A 21,270-nucleotide genomic window follows, 5' to 3' on the forward strand; every position below is an offset into this window, starting at 1 on the left:
AACTAAAGGGTTTCATCGCCCAAAATGGCCAGTACCCAACGGTGAACAAGCTACAGCTGGAAGTTAGAAGTAGCTTTCCATCCAGAAGTTCTCTGATTGAAGAGGCACAGAAGAATAATTTTATTGATGGCTTTATGTGATGTGGAGCTAAAGTAGCTGAGTACTAGCTCTTATGCCTTCAGAGATTCCTTCTTGTTTTTCAGGAATTCAAACATGATGAGTCTACACCTAGTGCCATTCTACCATTTCAGTCCTGTCTTAATGGTAGCAGCAGAGAGAGATAAAAGCACTGATGTCTCTCAGCTCTGCTGAGCTTCAGGTGATGAATCATCAGCTGTTAGGTGGCACATCTGAGCAAGAGGCTCTTGAAAAAAAGATGCAGAGCTCCCTGTGGTAGATAGTACCAAACAACTCACTGGTAAACATGGAAGATAAGACCTTTTGTTCATTTAACTACTCACAGCATATGAGGTCATATTATATCACTGATGAGACAAAGAGATAGCGATTCCACTTAAAGTGAATTTTGTCTTTCTGAACCAGAGAATTAATCAACTGCAATGAAGAAAGATTTCTCTTAAATCCAGCACTCCAAAAATCCTATATACTTGGGTAGAAGTGATAGGCACTCCTATTTTTACTAAGTAAGGACATATTTTATATTCAGGTTTCAATAAGTTTATAGCTCAGCTTCTGAGGGCTAGAAAGAGCAGGAGAAAAATCCTGAGCTCTTCAAAGATATCACTTGAGGCAAAACTCTCAATACTGACATTGGCTGTTAGAGAAATGCATTAAAAATTATTAGCTGGATTTGATAGTATAGCTGGATGTCTTGTTCAGTGGTATCTGGTGATAAATCCTTGGAGGAGAATTTCTGAGCTATTGGGAACTCAGTCAGCGTTGGACTTCACAGCTTCTTCCCAGATGGGGTGGATGGAGGAGGATGGAGCTTGAAATTTTATCTTTTGGAAAGTAACTATCGTATTAGAGCTAGTGAGAGCACAAACAGACAATCTGGGCCTTGGTCAGTCATATTACCTGAGGACAAATTATTTCAATCTTTATTTCAAGATTAGGCAATGCATTTAAAGTGACAAAAATGCACTTAAAATGCAAAAGCCCCCAGAAGGAGAAAAGAATGAGTTATCTTGACAACTCTACTTACATGAGTGGTAAACTCATTGGCCTGGTACAGTACTCCTGAGCTACAGAGCTTGTGGTTTGAAGTAGAATAAAAAGTGATAGGCAAGATGCTGGGCATACAATGGTCCATTCAATTATTCCTACGCAAACTCAGAAATATGACACAGAAAATAACATGAAATTAAACACTTCACTAGTATGGGTCAGGTTTCAATATATGTTAATGATTCATCAGTTTAATCTAAACATGTTAGTCCTTAAAAATATCACAATAATAAGTAGTTCCTGGCCCTAAAATGTATTTTGATAATTTTCCTTGCATGTGGGCGCCTTCTACTCAATTCAGCCTGAGGAGGTTCACTGCAGGTCAGAAAGGGATGGGGGAGAAGACAGTGGAGTGGAACCTTAAGGCATTTCCTCCCTCAAAGCTGTGTGCAAGCAGCAAATTCCCAACTCTGTGTGCAGTGCAGATGTGAAAGAAAAACTTATGCTAACATGTTCCCAAATCTAGAACAGGTCTCTGGGTACCCAGGGGGGATAACACTATCCCACTCCACAGCTAATGTATAATTTCTTGTGTTTTCATGTGTGGCATCCATCCAGCTGTGCAAACTTTGGTTTGAATTAGATGAGTGTAGTGTACTGTACAGTGCTTAAGGACATACGAGCAACACTCACAAACAGAGAAAGAAGGGTGTTGCTCTCTCTGCAGTGTAAAACAGTGAAACAGGCATTATTTTGTACTCAGTCTACCAGTGACATTTTAATTTATGAGCTAAGAATGCACTGATTGCTAGCTGGAAAAATTGATTTGGTGTTCATCTGATTCAACCCATGTCAGAGTTTGAAAGTAATTATGATAGTGGAGCTGATAGGCAGGCAATTACATTTTTGTTCTCTCTTTTTCTCCTTTTTTTTTTTTTTTCCTCTGAAGTTGTTCATGTCAGAAGGCCCTGCAAGCGTAAGAGTATAATCTTTGGCAGTTTTATTTTGTAGATTATTAAGGTACAGGCTCAGTTAATGCTAAGCCTGTACCAACTGCTTTCTTAAACTCAGCTTCTGTTAGCTTTTTTGGAATTCTCCCAGGCTAACCAGATTAAAGTATACATGCTTAGGCAAACAGTCTTATTATGCCCATATTTTCTCCACACCATCAGTAATTTGGGATATGGATGGTATTTCCTAAAGCTGTCTGTCTGCCACCATTCACCTTACCCTCTGCTGGTGTTGTGCTCACAGCAAGGAATCCACACGGGGGTGTGTGGGGGATGTAGAGGATTGCTTATAATCTCTGATGTGGAGGAGGGTGGGAGGCACTGTCACCATGGCAGGCTGCAATCAGGACACTGCACCTGGAAGGAGAGGCTGTAGGTTCTGGTGCCTATGCTCCCTTGAGAAGGAAATCCCCTGCTTTTAACTATTCAGATCAATGGATCAGATTCAGGCTTAACCCTTTCTGGGGGCTCCAGTCTCCAAGGTGTCCTGTGGGTGTTTTGCTGCTGTGCTCATTCAAAAGGATATGTTTGAAATTTAGATACAAGAATTATTATCTAAAAATGATACTTTGATATAGTTCTCTTTCTGAGATGTTTTTAAAGCATATCTGAGTTTGTTCCAGCATAGAAAAAAGCTAATGCCTTCATATCATAATTTATGATGAAACTGAACTGATATTCTTTTGTCTGCTGTACTAAATAAGTTGCTTGATTGCCTCAACAGCAGTACTTGGAATAGGGTCTCTTTCATCCTGTTGATACTGCAATATCTAAACCATGGAATCTTGATCTGATTAGAAGCTCTGGGTAATATCATTATTGTTAAAATTCAGGTAATAGCCATTGCATCTTCCCATATAAACTGTATGTTCTCTGGTAATGTGGAATTTAAAATCGTCCCTATGAAAAAATTAAAAGCCTGTGTTTGAGTAAAGATATGTATCGTTACTGGAATTAAAGACTCCCTTAGCTTTCTTCAGAGTCTAAAATAAGAAGGGATGGCAGAGAAAAATATAAGTAACGTTGAAAGTAGGAGACCAAACTTGTGAGTGTCAGTAATACTTCAAGGGAGGGAGAGCCACACTAGGAGAAGGAAGGATCTGACAGCTCTGGGCTGAAGGTGGGAACACTGAGTGGGAGATGGAGAATAAAGTCTCCCTTTAGCACATTTTCTTTAGATCCTATATAGAAAGCAAATCTTAGCACAGGGAGAGAGGTAGGTGAAGTCTATGAAAGGTATCTGTCTCCCTTCCAAACTTGTCTTGTCTAGTATCCATTTATTTAATTTGTTCAGTCCTGATAATTTTTATTTTCTTTCTTGTCAAAGCAAATGTGAAATTATATTTGCTTTAAATCAGTGGCAAGGCATGAAATTGTATGGAAGTTGTGATTTCATTTATGTCCTTTACATTCGTGTGCTATACAGTATTTAAAGAAGTTAATGATGCAGAATAATATAGGTTATATGCTTTCAGAACAATGACTTCTCTTCCTTTTGCAAATATTTTTTACTGATATACACTTAGTGAAATCACAGATAACCTGATTAGAGTCAATAGCTTCTCTCCCAACTTTCCGGACACTGCATTTCACATAGAAAAGCCAGATCCTGTTGTTTGCTTAGGGCTGTGCTTTTTGGATTTACTTGTGTGCCTTCTCTTTGTCCTTTCTAACTTTAAACTAGAGCAGTTTTCTTAAAACTATCATCACTGATCCCCAATGGACAATAGAGTCCACTCCAGAATGTAATGTCATGTTCATTTTCTAATTATACAAATGGTTTGAGGAAAAGAGACTATTGTGGGCAAACATGACATAGTTTTCCCCTTTTCAACTGTCTTTTGGACTATAAAGTACAGCTGTGGTTTTCTATAAAGTTCAGGGCTATTCTCAGCTTCTAATTAGATTCAGGCAACACTTTGGCATTATATTTAAGCCTGATTCACTTTATAACATCCATGGTATAAAGAACGTCTACCAGCAAAAAAGAGATAAGGAAAGAGATTGAAGCAGATTCTACAGGAATGTATAGGTACACATTCCACATTTCTAATTTAAATATTGACTCTTCTCCCAGGTACTGATCCTTGTGTGGATCAGTAGGGTTGCTCCAGTCTGTTCTGAATGATGCCCCATTACAGTGCATTGTTTTTGCCTCCTGATGCTATGAACCTGACTGGAATCCCTTGAGTTTACTCAGGCACCTTCAGCAACATGCAAAAAGTGTTGTCTTGTTGGACTTGGAATGGCTGGAAAATCCAGCATCCTCCCAAATGCTTTATCACTTTTTTATAGATCCCACTGCCATATACCATTCAATGGATGACATTGTGAAGCATCTCAAGAATCAATAGCTTCCTCCTGTTAAAGCACCATCAGCTGAAAAATGTCAAAACTGAGGCCACAACAGAAGAATGCATTATTGGACACTGATTTATGTATGTCCTTAACCACACTGAACATTGAAAATTAGTTTCCATGCTGACCAATGGCCAGATTTGTTTACTTTTGGACATGTATGCACATTCAGGAAGGCAAAAGCAATTTAGAAATCACTAGGAAAAAAGAAAAAAACCTAAAAATATCATTGAGCCACTGTGTATATCTGTGTTGTGCTTTGCTGTGTGCAGTAAACTCAGTTTTGACTATCAGTTCACAAAATCCAGTCTATGGCAACTAAAAAAAGCTGCAGAAGATATTAGCAGGTATGATCAAGAATATGCAGATGTTTCCACATGAGGAGAAGTTAAATAGACCGGTATTCTTCAGGCTGAAAAGTCAGTAACCGAATGGTGATAACAGAGGTCTCTAAAATCAAAATGATGCAGAGAAATTGTGACTAGGAAATGACTGCTCACCGTTTCTCATGTAACAAAGACTGAGGAGTGAAATAAAGCAGCCTCAGGCTTAGATCAAGCAAGAAAAAGTATTTTTCCGCAAAATGTGGATATCACTGCCATATGATATTGTAGAAAAAAAAAAGTCAATATACCAGTTTGTGGTAGAAAAGCTCACTATGAACTACAAAATTTATGCAGTATAAAGACACAGGTATTACTACTTCCTGACTGATGCTTAACACTCCAATTAGCATATGTGAGAGAAAAGTGTTCCTAGGTGTCTCTCTTGTGTTTGTTCTTTCTCAGCAAACAAAGATAAATAACTGGCTAGTGACAGAGTCAGGAATCAAGGCTTAGATGAAGTTTGAGCTAGCATAACTATAATTGTTCTCCGTTTTCACGTGTTCTTAAAGCACAGTCATTGTAAGTATATATTTGTATCTGGAGCACTTACATCTGTGTGTTCATATGGATGGATAGCAGGTAGACCTCCAGGCATTTTAAAGATGCTGAAAAAGCAAAAATTCATCTCCAGATAAATCAAGAATGAGGTAGTAAACTTCCAATTCTTTCTATAAAATTCACATTGCAGGAATTCCCTTCTAAATGGTAAGGCCTTTGTCTGTAAACTGCAACAATATTTCATTAATTAAATTAATTTTTCTTTCTATCTTCCTTTTGTTTTTTTTTAATTTGAATATAGTCATTTACAGCCAAACCTCTGTTCAGCTGCCATAAAATATTCATTAGCAGTTGCAGCTTGATAATGAAACAGTATCCTGCAGCCCATTCAGACTGTTGCAAAGCAAGGCAAATCACCAAAGGGAAAGGAATAAATGCATTTTAAAAAAAATAAAAATGGACTTAAATGTGCTCAGTGCAAACTAGTTTCAGGCAAAGGGAAAGGCTGCCAGCTAAAAAGCAAAAAAAAAGCAATTTATGTAATACATTGGCAAGGAGGTGGGAAGGCAGTGAATAGAACTTAATGAGCTGACAGCTGTCGAGAGCTCCATAGTGTCAGATTGTAGCATTTGTTTCTGTCATTTGCACGCTGTGGGTAAGTGGCAGAGTTAGGCACAAGGGATATCCTGGGACCAGACAGGCAATTTGTTCCACTACCTATGAGGTGCTGAGGTTCAAAGTTGCCTGGTACTGAGGTTACAGAGCATTTCTCTGCACCTGTTCTGAAGGCTGTGCTTTTTCTTGAAAGCAAGGTTTGCGTTCTGATGGGATGAGTACTGGTAGTCCACCACGGCGGGCAGTTTTTCTGTGAGTGATTTGCCTTTGGTGATGAATGGTCTGAAGCTCTGCTGCTTTTTATTTCTCCACTGAAGTGGAGGATTTACAGGAAGTTCCTTTCCTTCTTATGCAGGAGTCCCACGTTTTATGTCTGTGCAGTAATTTCTAGTACTTCATTTCAAAAACATTAAAGAGAGCTGAGTATTTCTTAGGTCCCTCTTACCCCATTATCTCCATTTGACCATGTGAGTGTTTTGGTCTCCTCACAAAGTACAAAAAAAACCCAAAGCAAACCAAACCTCCCAAAAAAAAAAACAAAAACCAAAACCCAAAAATTGATAGAATCACTGTAACTTCTTTTTGATGCTTTACACAGCACCCTTTCCCAAGTATTTTCACAGCAGCTTATAAACATTTGCTTCCAAGAGACACTTGTTAATCTTCACCCTCTTAAAAATGAATCCATGGTGTGCTGACAGGTTAAGTTCTCTGTCAAGGGTCATTGCAAATCAGGGGCAGAGGTATCCTGGCACTCACCTCTTCTGTGCAATTCCACAGCTGTGTAAAAAGGGAGATCAGACTAGGTGAAATAATGAACACTTCCAATCTTGAGATCTCTCAATACAATAAATAAATAAATAAAATAACAACTGTGAAGACAATTACGGGATTTAAATAAAATATTTTGCCATCTGAAGCATTTCAGAGTAACACAGAGTAATACTCCAAAGTTCTGTCACTTGCTGTAGTGTGCCAGAGTGCAAAAGTGCACATTTTGATTTTATGTGCTGCTGACAGTCAAGACTGATATGGATAAAACCATGTCAGCTTTTTTCAGTTTAGCTTGCAATGCTCACAAGTGGTGTAACTCTGCCAGCAAAAGTCCTTCTTCTGTCCAGCATTGCTGGATCTAAAGTGAGCAGCTCTGCTAACCTGGATATACTGGCATGGTTGTAATGCCAGTAAGCTTTGTAGTCTGAAAATTAAGTGGGAAAATTCCAGAAGTCACCACTCTTTAATGTCTGTGGCTTCTATGACATGTTTCTGGATAGCACAGGGGAAGCTGCAATAATGATCCCACAGGGAAAGGAATTTTAAGTGACCTTGTTTCCTCCCAGGAGAGACTAGAAACATGCCAAAGCTGTTGCTATAGCTGTTACAGCAAGAGAATGTCAAGTTTTGTCTTTATAGAACAAGGATCGTTAGAAAAGGACAAAACTGAGGTAGTGAGAAACCTATGCACACATTTTTACCCATCCAGCCAGGGCCTAGACTGCTTTAGATATGGGGACAAATGCCTTGAAATCAACATCTCACTCAGATTCATTATGCAGGAGCTTCTTAGTTTCATCCTGGTCATAAATGTAATGCTATCTTGCAATTCTTATGAGAGGTTATTCATGTCCAAAAATTTTACACTGCAACAAATCTGAGTTTAGAGAGATGTTTACTGACAGTGAACAAGTGTTCCTGTGGAATTAGAGCTCCATGTCCTCTCCTTCTGGTTGTTTTCCTTGGAGACTTGTTTCCTAGCTCCTCCCAGCTTTGGCTATGGAAATTCAAAGGACACAAGAGGAAAATCTTGTATTATTTAATACCTTGACAGACAAAATTGCAGAGAAACAGAAAGCCTCTTCACTGGGCTTGGGTTGAGTTTGTTTTTTTCCCTTTAAACAGGTAGAAGTATAGATGATCTCAGCATGTTCCTGATGGTGTTTAAAGCTGCCTGAATTCCTTTGTCTCTCTCTCTCGCTCTCTAAGTGCATTCCAGCTGAGCATCTATTGGGCCATTAAAGCTAACTTTGTTCCTTTTTTTCATTTTACACAAACACAAAAGATTGATTTGCCTTTACTACTGTTAATCAAACTCAATGGAGAGCTAAATAAATAAGAGAGGAAAATGGTCTTCTTATCCATCATGGAGAGCAAATGTTCTGATTAGGCAGGGTCTGCAGAGAAACCCAGCAGGGATAAGTGATCACCATGTTTGTTGTGCATGAGAGTCTGCCTACCAAATGGCAGCATTTTCTTGCATGACAACCGTTTGCAGCTTGGACCACTTGATGTGGCATTTAACTGAAGTTCAGTTCTAACTTAATGGGTCCCCAGGAGGCATTTGTTACATCCAGCTGCTCAGGAGGTTGAAGTTTACCTGGGTGCATCCATACTTGATGGACCAAGTATGTTTTAAGCCAATGCATGTGTATTTGATAGGAGTACTTTGTAGATCTCTTTCCTTGCTTAAGAATAGAGAATAATGGGCTAACTTTTGTGTGTAACTTACCTAAGTTTCCCCCCATGATTCCTCTTGGTAGTAGGATGGATTTGGGTTGTTTATTTACCTATTTTTTATGTTTTTTGCTAATATGTGGTGGGAAGTCAGCTCTCTGTCCCCTATAGTTGTTAGTCTCTTCACATATGAAAAAGAAATTAAAAAAGGCAGTCATAGAAAAACATTTTTAAGCATCTGATATTTGGCAGAGGCATTCCTGGCTGGAATAATATCTAGAGCTGTCTACTTTCATTTTTATTAGATGTGACCCTATTATGCTCTCATATTAATAAGTTAGCGGCTATATATACCTTCATTTCTATATACAGACATTTCTGTACAAGCTACTGACAATGATTTATATCCTGTATAGCCTCAAAACCAAGGAGGTATTTGTTGTTACAAGGCTGTCATTGTTCCTGGGAAATCTGTGTTCTTCCTAAGCTGCCTTTGTGGCTTTCATTGTGTTTATGAAATTTCTTATTGTTTATAAAATAACACTATTTATGGTTTCTTCTTTTTTTGCTGCTTTGCTGTGTATATGCTTATACATGGGTATTTAATGGCTATTTTCATTTGTTAACTACTCTGTAAATCTATGTTATTCAAGGAGAAGTTCTAGTTGTTGATCTGTACGTAGTGGGCCAGGGCTCATTCCCCATCAATTTATTCTGCATTGTATATATTCTGTATGTAAATTTGTGTGTCAGCTCTCTAACTCTTGTGACCTAATGTGTGAATCCTGTGAATTGCATGATTTAAATGTCATTTTCTAAGCGTATGTTAAGATGTGGAGAGAAGGAGGAATATTTATCTGGAAAGAGTAGTCTAGTACATAAATGCAAATACTCAGATGTTTATCTGATTGGACTCAGAGGTACTTAAAATAATTGCAGAAGTTGTTTTAAGGCACATTTATTCAGGGTAATTATGTTTATTGTTACTTTATGAATAACATAGCTTATGAATAATGTCACATTAGATTTTAAGTGCCATAGTTTGGGCCATAGAACAAGGTATTTTCTCCTTTATGAATTTTACCATTATATACAGTAAGTTTTTGTGGCCTGTGTAATAATTAGAATCAGAACCTGAGAGAAGCAGGGTGGGAGGCAAAGAACTACCCAAGTTAAGAAAATTACTGTGATTACTGTGTATCCCCTGGGGCTTACCTACTGATCATTTCCCACTTGGTACTCAGAGGGATGCTGTGGGCTGACATGGCACTTTGGTGCCCTTCTACTATTGCTTGCTGGGCTGGGCTTTTGCAGTTTGGGTGCAACCTATAAGGATGTACTGTCACTTGCCATGAGTGATAAATAGGTGAACATGCTCAGATTCTCCATTGAAAGATGTCTGCTGGAAGAAGGTCTTCCTTACCTCTTAATTGCTCATTAAACCTCATTTGGTAGAGATTATGAGAGCCCAGAACTCGGTGCTATGACAACAGGAGTGCTTTAAAAATAGAATCAGGTCTTGTTGGGTTTCATTAACTTTCTATTTATGTTTCATTAACATAAATAGAAATACAAGTTGAATTGCATGTGAGACTGCCTCTGCTACATGGTAACCTTACTTTACAGATTTGTTTCTTTTAAACCATGTGTTAGGGGGGAGTAAAACATGGTGTGCAGATTTTGAGGCTTAAGAGATTGTCATTAAAGTTACTGCGCTGTACTTAGTTATTTATTTCTTGCTCAGGGTGATGCAATCAATAACAGAACAAAATCAAATACAACTCTCTCCCCTCCAAGGAAGAAAAGACAAGCTAAATAAAGATGTCCAGGAGAAAATGCCAGTGAACAACATATTGATTTCCAGGAGAGGAGCAAAGTGTAAATGAAAAATATTCTTCTGACACAGTTATTAAGTCTAAGCTAGCATGCAAAAAACCCCCCAACCTGTTTACCCTTAGTAGAGGCTGAGTCTTCAAAGGGCAGCTAATTCATCGCAGATCATTTGAGTTTCTAGCTTTCTGAAATATAGGTTTCCCTTTACTAAATATAAGATATATTTCTCTACTGAGGCTTTGCTTATAGAATCTAAAATGTCTGCTAAAATTGTGATGGTATGTGAAGTAAGCAAAGAAGTTGTTTTCTCCCCTTTTTAAACTGTACAAACAGAAACATGGGGAAAGGAGGCAATTCTCCTGGTGTCAGACGGTGAGTTTATGACAGTATCAGGAACATAAAATCAAGTAACATGAGGGCTCTGATTCAGTATCCTTGGCAACTGGGACTGGGGCAGTATAAGAAGTTACTGCTCCTCAGCTGTTTGCCCTGCCCTTCTGCTGGTGAAGTATGTTTGTTCTTCAGCAAGTGCAGTTCATAGCCCAGTGGAATGGTAAAATTATTTCTATGGTAGTGGAAATTGATACATCAGATTGTGCATCAGGGACAAGGGTCCAAACCAGCAAGATGCTGAATTCTGGCAGCAGGCTGGCTTTTTCCTGCATACCTCTGGAAATGCTGCCCACTGAAGTGGTGGATTCTCCGTCCCTGGAGATATTTAAAAAAAGACTGGATGTGGCACTCAGTGCCATGGTCTAGCAACCGCAACGGTGGTTCAAGGGTTGGACTCGATGATCTCTGAGGTCCCTTCCAACCCAGCCAATTCTATGATTCTATGATTCTATGATTCTATTCTATGCTCATTCAGCTTTTGCTTCTTGTGTGCTGCTTTAAGCAGATGCTGGGGAGAGGGGTAGGCTGAAGCCTGTGCTGCCCAGTGCATTTGGCTGGTTGTCATTTCTCCTGAGAGGGGATCACAACACATAGGAGACCACTTTGAAAGTATTTTCAGAACATTTCATAAAAGAAATTTGAAGACGCTCAGGCAAGCATTGAGAAAAAAAACTGTAAATTGAGGGAGTTTCAGAAAGTTGAACTCCTGAGCAGTGCCTGAATTCAGCAGTTTTGTCCTTCTAGCCCCTCTTCACTGATTTCAGGGTGTGAGTTGTTGTGGGTTGAACTGTAATGGTTTAATTTTCAGGATTAATATATTTAATTAATGTAGTTAATGGCAGTAACTAATTAAGCTATGTATTTAATTTGGTTAATGGAAGTACACGTAGCGTACCTTTCTTCTAGAGATATCTCCAGCACCACCACCATCTGCATAACAGAGGTAATGCTCAAAAGAGAGGGCAGATGAATTCTGTTTCAACACATGCATCTGTTTCAATAAGAAGTAAAAAATTAGGGAACAAGATGAATCAAATAATGAAGACAATGCTCAGTGTGAAAATTCTGCTTGTGTGTTTACTCTGGTAGGCACTGTATTCAAATGATGACTTCAGGGTACAGACATCTTCAAGGTGCTACTTTGGAAACAGGCAAACGCATGTGGAAAGTAGTAGTAGGCTGAGAAGGATCAAGAAATAGAATCATAGAATCATAGAATGGGCTGGGTTGGAAGGGACCTCAGAGATCATCGAGTCCAACCCTTGAACCACTGTTGCGGTTGCTAGACCATGGCACTGAGTGCCACATCCAGTCTCTTTTTAAATATCTCCAGGGACGGAGAATCCACTACTTCCCTGGGCAGCCCATTCCAATGCCAGATCACTCTCTCCGTAAAGAAATTCTTTCTAATATCTAACCTAAATTTCCCCTGACACAACTTAAGACCATGCCCTCTTGTCTTGTTGAAAGTTGTCTGGCAATAGAGACCAACGTCCACCCGGTTACAACCTCCTTTCAGGGAGTTGTAGACAGCAATGAGGTCTCCCCCGAGCCTTCTCTTTTCCAGGCTGAACAGCTCCAGCTCTCTCAGCCTCTCCTCATAGGGTCTATGCTCGAGTCCCTTCACCAGCCTGGTTGCCCTCCTTTGGACCTGCTCCAGGACCTCGATATCCTTCCCTCTCATGCCAAAGCTGTACCTTTTGTGTTTAAGCCAAGGAATGATATTTCACAGTCCATTAATGATATTTCACAGTCCATTCCAAAAGTCTTGCAGATCTTGAGGGTTATACTGAATAGACTGGAAAAGACTTGCTGGTTGATCCTTTACTACACCAAGACAAAAGGAGAACTCTCCAATTGGGAAAGGAAAGAAACAGAAAAGAAAGTGACTCCATGTGCGTATATAATCAATAAACAACCAATCTAGATTCCTGGAGGGGAAATTTTATTTATTTATTTAGTGCCTAAATAGTATGTAATTTCTTCAGGCCAAGAAATAAATTGAAAGGATTTAGAAGGATTTGCTTATCAGCAGAACACCACACAGCATTACATTCCTTCTGGTTTTCGGAAGGTACCTTGAAGTTGGGTTAAGCTGCTGTGGTTGAATACTTCTCTTTCCCCTGTCAGGGTCCCTTGAACAACAGCTGCATTAATCCTCCCACCTCCCTTTCTCCTCTCTTTGCCCTCCCTTCCTTTTCTCTCGCTGCCGACACCCCTCACAACATGATCACTTTCCCCCTGCCAGCAGACACAGACAAGAGGCAGAAACATGATTTCTCCCCATTGTTTTTGCACAGCTTAGGCACAAAGCAAAGTCCCTGAAATTTGGCATCAAACCTGGTCAAGAAGAGTCAGCCTTTACCATCTTAATGAACTATTGATTCTATTGAGACAGGCTTTTGATTTTCAAATGACTAATTCAGGTTTCAAGGCTCTTTTTAAACATGACTGCCCGTGACTCTGGATTGACACACAATTGGAGGGATTATTTTTTGCTTTCTCTCACTTAGCTGGCTTGTTACTTAATCTTGTCTGCCATAGTGTAATGGACAGAAGGCTGATTTTTTTTAAGGGGTAGCATGCTCAAGATCCCTATTTAATGACATATTTGACAGCAAAGCAGCTTCCGTGTCCAGCCTGGAACATGCAGCCAGGAAATACACTTTTGCTAGGCTACTGCTGAAGGGTATATGCCTGCTGGTTGCCTGTCAGCTCCCAGCCAGTCAGGGTCCTGAGAACGTAAGGATGGATTCATTCCCATGATCTGAACAGCTCTATGACAGTGATATCTTCTTGTTCCAAGTACAAGTAGCTTAAAGACTGTGCTGGATAGCTTTACTGCCTACTTTGGTATGGAAGAGAGAAATGCAGAATAACATGTTTATGTTACGTTGTGATAGGATGCAAATTCCAAATTGATTTAGAATGAACTAGGTAGGGAGAGTTCTTCTTCACTAGTGTGTGTATACTAATGTGCACTAATGGCATTCATACCTGAATGGCTTGGGCAGATACTTAATCTCAGTACTGGTGGTTTCTGGTATTTCCTTGACGATTTTTCTCTACAGCTAATAAAAATGTCACTATTGAGATTTTTCCTGCTGAAAGTCACCCTAAATTCTGGGGGGGTTAATTTTATCCACTACTTCTTTTAAGCACTCTAAATAGTTCGTCTTCCTCTCTGATGTTTATTACACCCTTGTGACACCTGAAGACATTTATCATGCCTTTAGTCCTTGTTAAGTCAAGCTCTGGTGTTTAGCTGTGCTAAGCCTGTCTCATTCACACACCTCTCCAGTTCTTTCATCTTTACAGTGACTTCTCTCTGAATTGTGTCCACTTGATTTATCTCTTTTGACATTGGATTGTCCAAAACTAAACATAATAATCTATGCTCTCTTGCCATAAATTGTTGTAGCCTGGCTGAAATCAATGCCAATTTAAACCAGCAAGAGGATTTGGCCTTGTTTTTGTATTCACCTTAAATGAGCTATATGAAGAAAAAATGTTAGTTTCATGTTCTTTGATGCATTGCCACTGCAGAGAAAGACACGGTATCGGCACGAGTGGCAGGCAGGGGGGTGTGGAGTGTGGGCAAATGGATTGCACATCTTTGTGTCTGCTTCTGTGCTGTGATAAGAAAATACAATTTCCACTATCCAGTGCTAATGACTCAGAGAGGATTAATACCTTTTAGCAACAGATAGTAGATACAGGACTCTCTTGAAAGTTTATAGAGTCCCAAATTGCAGCTTCCTTTATAACACCTCATTATGATTTTTTGTAACTTTTATAATATTTTCCCATTTGTATGCAGATTCTTTCTCTGTGTATGTAGTAGCTTGAATTTGTCCAGGCTGAGTGTCTCAGATCTGCTATACTGTAATGAACTCCAGGGTATTTTGCAAATAAAGATTAAATAGAATGTGAGAAACAAATATAATGTGTAGAAAGGGCAGATGAAGGATTCACATTAAATTGGAACAGATGAACAGAATACAAGTACTTCAAAAAATCCCAGCTGTCAAAGTACAAAAGGTTGAGGTATTCAAGATAGGAATGACACCTAATGAGACAGGAACTTCCTCTGCTACCTTCTTTTGGCAAGGCAGAAAATGTCTTGGATCTGTTCTTTGCCAAGAAACATCTTGGTTTCTGGAAAACAGAATCACTAACATGTGGCTATTCTTGGGGAACATTTGTGCTGTATGCTTATCTGCACAGAAGACAGTATATTGCCCATATTCCGTGATAAATTTGAGATAGAAAATACAGCAGCATGGGAGCAGGGGAGGGAGTCAAGTGGTCAGACTTAGAAGTTTTCTGAGCTTTAGCTTGGTAAATTTTAGGTATAAAAGGCAAATGCATTGCTTAGATTAATACAACCGTATTTCTCAACTGTTGGGAAGATGCTTGTGCCTGGAATTCTGCGGTGATCATATTTCAGGATGTATTGTTAATTGTGGTTCCTTGGAGGCAAAAAGATTTACACTTCTCTTGCAACAAAGCATTAGCTGTTGCTTTTCAAATAATGGTGTCAAATTAGAAGTAATATGTACAGTGTGAAGAAGAGTTTCAAGGAGAAGGCAAGTAGGAAAATTGAATCCTGCTTTACAGAGTGAAGAAACTGCCAGGTAGGTACTTCTGGAGGAATTTTCTAGGGTTTGAATTTATGTGTCCTTGTCTTTTCACTCCTACTAGAAATGATAACTCCATAATTCTTGTGAGCATTATTTATAATTCCATAAAGCTGTTCTGTGACAGTACTTAATTTACCCAGCATGCTTAATCTTTCTCAGATAAGGGTGCACCCAAAGAGCTAGTTTACAGCTGGGGAAAGGAAGATTCAGCACCTGCCATTTTTTGTAGAACAAAGGAGCCAAAGGTTGTGGTTCTAACACATAAATTAAGGCTTTGGGTGCTTGGAAGGATTGGACAGGAATGGAGTCAACTTGAGCAGGTCTTGTAATGCCAAGACCTTTACAGCTTTCCTTGTGCTTTACATCCTACACCAGTACATGAGGTGCAATGAACAAAGACGTAGAACCAACACAGTGGTGAGACTGAAGAGGCCTTTAGAGTGAATAATTAGGAGGAGGTGATTAGAGAACTATTCATGGAAAGGAATGGGGAGCCAATTCAGTGGAATTGAAAAAATTTGAAGGTAAATATGTCCATAAGTCCTCCAGGGTAGATTCAGGGTTTAGCACTTTCTCCTGCCCTGGTTTTATTCCAAGGCAATTTCATTAAACACTAGAGAGAGGGAGAGAAAAAAATAATATAAATGCTGTAAAAAATCTTTCAGAGGAAGGAATAAAAAAGGTTCCTGCCAGGGAGAGATTTTATTGAAAGTTATTATAATACCTATCTTTAGTTTTATGACATTTAATACAGGGCCAAGTAATTTCCAAGCTGGGATTCTTTAAAAATGAAATACATATTTTAAGATAGTATAGTATGAATTATTATTTTTAATATAGATCTTAGCTAATATCTGTAGTAGAAAATTATTTTCTCTCTCATATACTTTCCATTGAAAACACAAACATTGTTTCCATCATAGCATACAGAGACATTTCGTTAATATCATGTTGCCTGTAAGTAGAAAGGTTCAACATTTACTGTCTCAAGCTCACTAGGTAGACACTGAAGAATTAATCTGTTTACCTCCCCTGTGGGCAATGGCCTGAATATAATCAGCCCCCATTTTGAAAATGGGGAAAAGGGAAACAAATCACTGCTATGAAGTGAGCCATTTCTTATGTGAAAAAATGATGTTGGTGTAAAGATTTCTGGGGTTGTTGCTCAGTAGCAACTCCTGTCTTGTGGAAGCAGTAAGTTTAATAATCATCCAGTGAAAAAAATCCAAGCTCCAGGACAGTTTTGAAAGGTACAATTCCAGTTACAAGAAGTTATGGTCTTCTGGAGGCTTCCTCAACTCTGTTTTTTGTGGTCAGAAGTTTGCTGCTGTTTCTCACTGAAATAGCTTTATTCCTCTGAGATGTTTTAAATGTTGGTATCTGAGCGGAAGGTGCATGGAAAACCAATACCTGATGGAGCTAGAAAATCAGTTAGTGATAAATTGTGATGGAAAGTACTGAGATTAAAAATACAAGATAGGAAATGGCAAGACAGATTAGTGTACTTATCTTTTCTGTGGTTTCTAGAGATCTCATTAATGACCTTGACTTAAGCTTAACATGACTTCTGGAGGTTTTCTTTTTTTCTAGCCATCATTTTCATACATAAAAACCAGCAGCATCAGATAAACAGCAGTCACAGAGCAAGACTGGAATATCAGGGAAATAGCATGCAATGGATATGGGGAGGAAAGGAGAGGCATTAATTGATAGAATCATGTATGGAACCAGCCATGAAAAAGTGCAGACACAGGTCAGAGCTGGCAGGGCTGATCACCCATTTGCATTTTGTCTGAGTCTGACTGTCTGTGCCCTTCTCCGTTCAGAAGCAACACAATCTGCATTAGGATTTGTAGAAGGAGATCTAGAACACATATCTAAGAGTGCAGCATAAATACATTGCCTGTGCTGTCCTTGAGCTGCTTATTAGATGGGAAATTGACCAAGAAGATAAACAAGGGCCAGGTTCACAACTTTTCATCGCCTACTCAGAACTCATCTTGGCTTCAAAATTCTTCACCCCAATATCCCAGATCTGTCTGTCACACAAGAGGGTCCAGAAGGCTGCAGGGCCTCACCTCACCCAGTGCTCTCATGCTGGCCCTGCCCATGCATGACACCTCAGGATGAGAGTACTGAACATGACAGTACAAAAAGTAATAATTCTTTGGTCTTCAGCTCGTGTGGCACTGGGATTTCCCAAGCTAGGCATAGGATATTTAATAATTCTGGGTGCATTATTTATTTTTAATTTGGCCAAAGGCTTTCAAAATGGATCTGAACTGTTCTTGCCTACCAAGATCCAGTTGCCAAGAAGTTCCCCATTTAAAAGCAAAATAAACCAAAACAAACAACAACAACAAAAAACCTAACTCCAAACAAAAATAAAACTAAAAAATAGCATTGTGTGAAGAAATATTCCCTGTCTTTTTTTTATTGGCAATGCTGACTTTCTGGTTTCATATGATGTCCTTAATAAGTAAGAGGAGGGAAAAAAAGTTCTAAAGTTCACAGAATCACATTTTCAGTTCAGTTGGATCTGATTCCAAATTAATGTTGCATGAAGCACTTTGATATGAGCAAGTGGGTAAGTGAATAGGTATAGCAGGTAATAAGTGAAACATTGTTATAATTTTTATGTTTATTTCCTACTTGGAGTAAATCATCACTATTCTGTGAGGCCCTGTATGTGAATTGTTAGATCTTCAACTAAGGGCAAAATCCATGTGCTCTAAATTCAACCTGGAAATCCAAACCAATTGCAAGTGTCCTAGCTCTGCCGGAGCAAGGTCTTTAGTTGGGATGGATAATTTGTTCTTTTTTTCACAGTCATATCCTTAACACTCTCCTGCAGGTGCTTTACACATCTGTAATATAAATCTCCAGTTTCACTGGTGACATTTCACCAGTTTAGAAAAATTATTTGCACTATAGTTTTGTTGACTTACTGTGCTAAATTATTTTACAGCAGTACAAGTAAAAACTGTTATCTACCCAGGGACAGCTGCATTTCATTGTTGGAGTTCCTGAACTGTAGAAAGTAAATATATATCTTGTGCATTTCTCCTTTTTGACCACTCACTGAACAGAAACTTTCAAAACCTCTTTGTTTTAAAAGACAAGTCCCCATGATCTCAACAGAGTTCTTGTTTTGTGGCTGAAAGATGCTAAATATTGACCTGAATGTGTAAGGTGGGAAATTGCTTTGTACACAATGCCTCCAGTTCCTTTTAATCTCCCCACTGAGGCAAGATTATGAAAGTATTTAACATACGTTTTTAAGCATGAGACAACTGCAAGATTGCATCCTACAAAACATTGCCAAATGGCAATAACAGGATAAGACTGAGTAAATGCATGATAGAGATTCCCTTACTTCAGGTCTGTTTTTTACAAGTACTCATTTTTAGAGTTTTTATTTACATCTGACTGGTCCTGGTTTTCTCTCTTGGCTCTTTCCAAACCACTAAAATAAAGAGTGAAGAAATGTCAGGTTTAATATGATCTTTGTGAATGACTGCTCAGTTCTAGTTTTTTCCTTAGCTAAGATTTAAACAGAGAGGTGGAGAGCAAGGACCTTCTGGCAGGGGGCAGAAAGAACCTGCTACGCGCTAGGAGGGATGAAGAAAAGTCTGGGACCTCAGAGCACATATGCAAAGAAAAGAGAGAAATGCAGCGTGTTTGAGACAGACATATAAATGCGAAGGAGATCTTATTTAAAGCTGGAGAGTCTTTTTTCAGGAATAAGGATTTGGAAGGTTTGTCTTGCTGTAAGATTCCAGGCAGTGTTCACCATACAGTATTAAAGTACAGTGTACTGAATTACAGCTGCCCTGCTCCCAGGCACCTCCAGTATAAGAGAGATATCAAGTGCTGGAGTGAGTGCAGAGGCAGGGCAATGAAGCTGGTGAAGGGCCTGAAGAAAAAATTTATGAATAATGATGAAGAGGATGGGACTGTTAGTTTGAGGAAGCGGAGGCTAAGGGAAACTCACCACTCTCTATAACTATCTGAAAGGACATTGTAGAGAGGTTGGTGCTGGTCTCTTCTCCACAGGTAATTACTGATAGAACAAGACAGAATGAATTCAAGCTGCAACAGGATATTTTTAGACTGGACATTAGGTAAAAAATTTCACAGAAAGAGTGGTCAGACACTGGAATAGGCTGCCCAGAGGCGTGGATGTGTTTGAGGGTCATTTAGATGTGTGTTGGGGAATACGGTTTAGGGGAGAACTTTGTAGAGTAGGGATGATGGTTGGACCAATGATCCAAGGGGCTTTTCCAACCTGAAAGATTCTATTGATTCTATGAGCTGAGGTTTCAGCTTTGCTTCCTGCCTGGTGAGGAACATTTAGTTGGGTTTTTTTCAGCAGTCATCCCACTGGTCCTGCCTGCTCAGCAGAATAAGCAGCTCACTGCAATGAAGTTGTTAAGGGAGACCATTTCAGCAGAAGGCATGTTTGAAACGATGCTGCTGAGATAGGGTAATTTTGTACTGTGTGCATGAATGTTACAACCTGTGTCCAGAGGCTGCCACAGAACTCTCCCTAATGGGTCTGCGTTGCTAATTCAACTAATTGCAGCAATTACAGGCAGGAGATGCTGCTGGGAAGAGATGCCAGTACACTTCTTCCTAACATGCTGCAGTACACGTTGCTCATTAATTAGACCGGCAGCAAAAAATAATAAAGTAAAAAAGCAAATATCACCAACTGGAAATACAAAGGAATGTGCTGAAACCTGTAAGGGCATGCACAGTCACATTGTGGCTTAAGCATTTCAAAATCAAGTTTATCGTTAAGTTTTTCCAGCCTGTCAGCCCAGTCACAGCCACATCCCTGCTCACTCGGGATGCCAGAGGGTGAGGTGATGTACTGGGCACACCTGACACATCCAGCAGTTCTTCATCATGCAATAAATAGACTGCACAGGTATTTACTCTCTGGGTAAACACAAATGATTCACAGCCCAAGAGGTGCATTAACAGGTGCATTAGCAGAGCAGGAATTACTTCTACCTCAGAATGATGCATCCAGCAAACAGGCAGAGAGAACTGCTAGCTGCCTGCTTTGATGCACAGTCTGAGGTCAAGCTTATACATTTTTCTTTTGTAGAGTGCATGTTCATCCTGAACATGCCTCATATGGGAAGTCTCTCAGTAGGTGTTTTCTGTGTAATATTGGTGTTTATTGAGGAGCCCAGCATGCTCCAACCGGACACATCTTTGGCTGTGGGAGGATGGGTTGCCAGCCAAGGAGGTGTCGTAATCTGCTTTGCTTGCTGTGTTCAACAGCACCAAGTGATCTGCCTGCCAGCCTAAACAGCCCAGCAGGTTCCTCACACCTGTGCACACCTGAAATATTCAACAGCACAGGATAAGCACTATTCCTCTAACAAGAGACTCCAGCTCCATAGAGGAGAACATTTATAGAGGCACATCTAGAATGCTCAGTACAAGTTCAATATTTTAAAAGTTATGATGCTGAATATTTTTCTTCTTTTCCTAGGATGCTTAGCTGCCTCTGTAACAGCTTCTTGAATTGCAAATATCTTATTTTTTGTTCCTGTGTTCTTTTTCCTATGTTCCTTTCCTTCACATGGCAGACAACAGATGACATAGTTTCATCAGCTGAATGTTCCAGTGATGATGAAGATTTCATTGACTGTGAGCCCAGTACAGGTAAGTCAGGTCAGTCTTGTTTTGCTTGCTTTCTGATTTCATTTGCAAAAACCAATGCATACATATATTTATATGTGTGTGACCGTATACATATATAATTATATATGTATATAGGTGTGTGTATATGTGTATATATATACACTTGTGTATGTATACACTCTATATCAAATAAAAATTATACAGCCAAGCATCAGATCCCATGGACTTGGCAGCACCAAAACACATATATGTAGTCACTATTTTGTTAATATGAAGTTGTTTTCATGGAAATCC

At 39.3% G+C, this 21,270-nt stretch overlaps 1 protein-coding gene across 11 annotated transcripts in view; it reads left to right on the forward strand.

Annotated features, from left to right (window-relative positions):
* NRXN3 (neurexin 3) overlaps positions 1–21,270 on the forward strand; it is an 897,015-nt gene that overhangs the window by 841,140 nt on the left and 34,605 nt on the right. For 7 of the 11 annotated variants that reach the window (XM_030451652.1, XM_030451650.1, XM_030451651.1 and 4 more), the window contains one exon: positions 20,922–20,997. In XM_030451652.1, the coding sequence (XP_030307512.1) occupies positions 20,922–20,997 (76 nt within the window). Of the gene's footprint in view, positions 1–20,921; positions 21,007–21,270 lie in introns of all 11 variants that reach the window. The other 4 variants (XM_030451649.1, XM_008505178.2, XM_030451653.1 and 1 more) reach the window with 1 other exon arrangement.

This window comes from Calypte anna, chromosome 5A (genome assembly GCF_003957555.1).
Source record: "Calypte anna isolate BGI_N300 chromosome 5A, bCalAnn1_v1.p, whole genome shotgun sequence".
Lineage (NCBI taxonomy): Eukaryota > Metazoa > Chordata > Aves > Apodiformes > Trochilidae > Calypte > Calypte anna.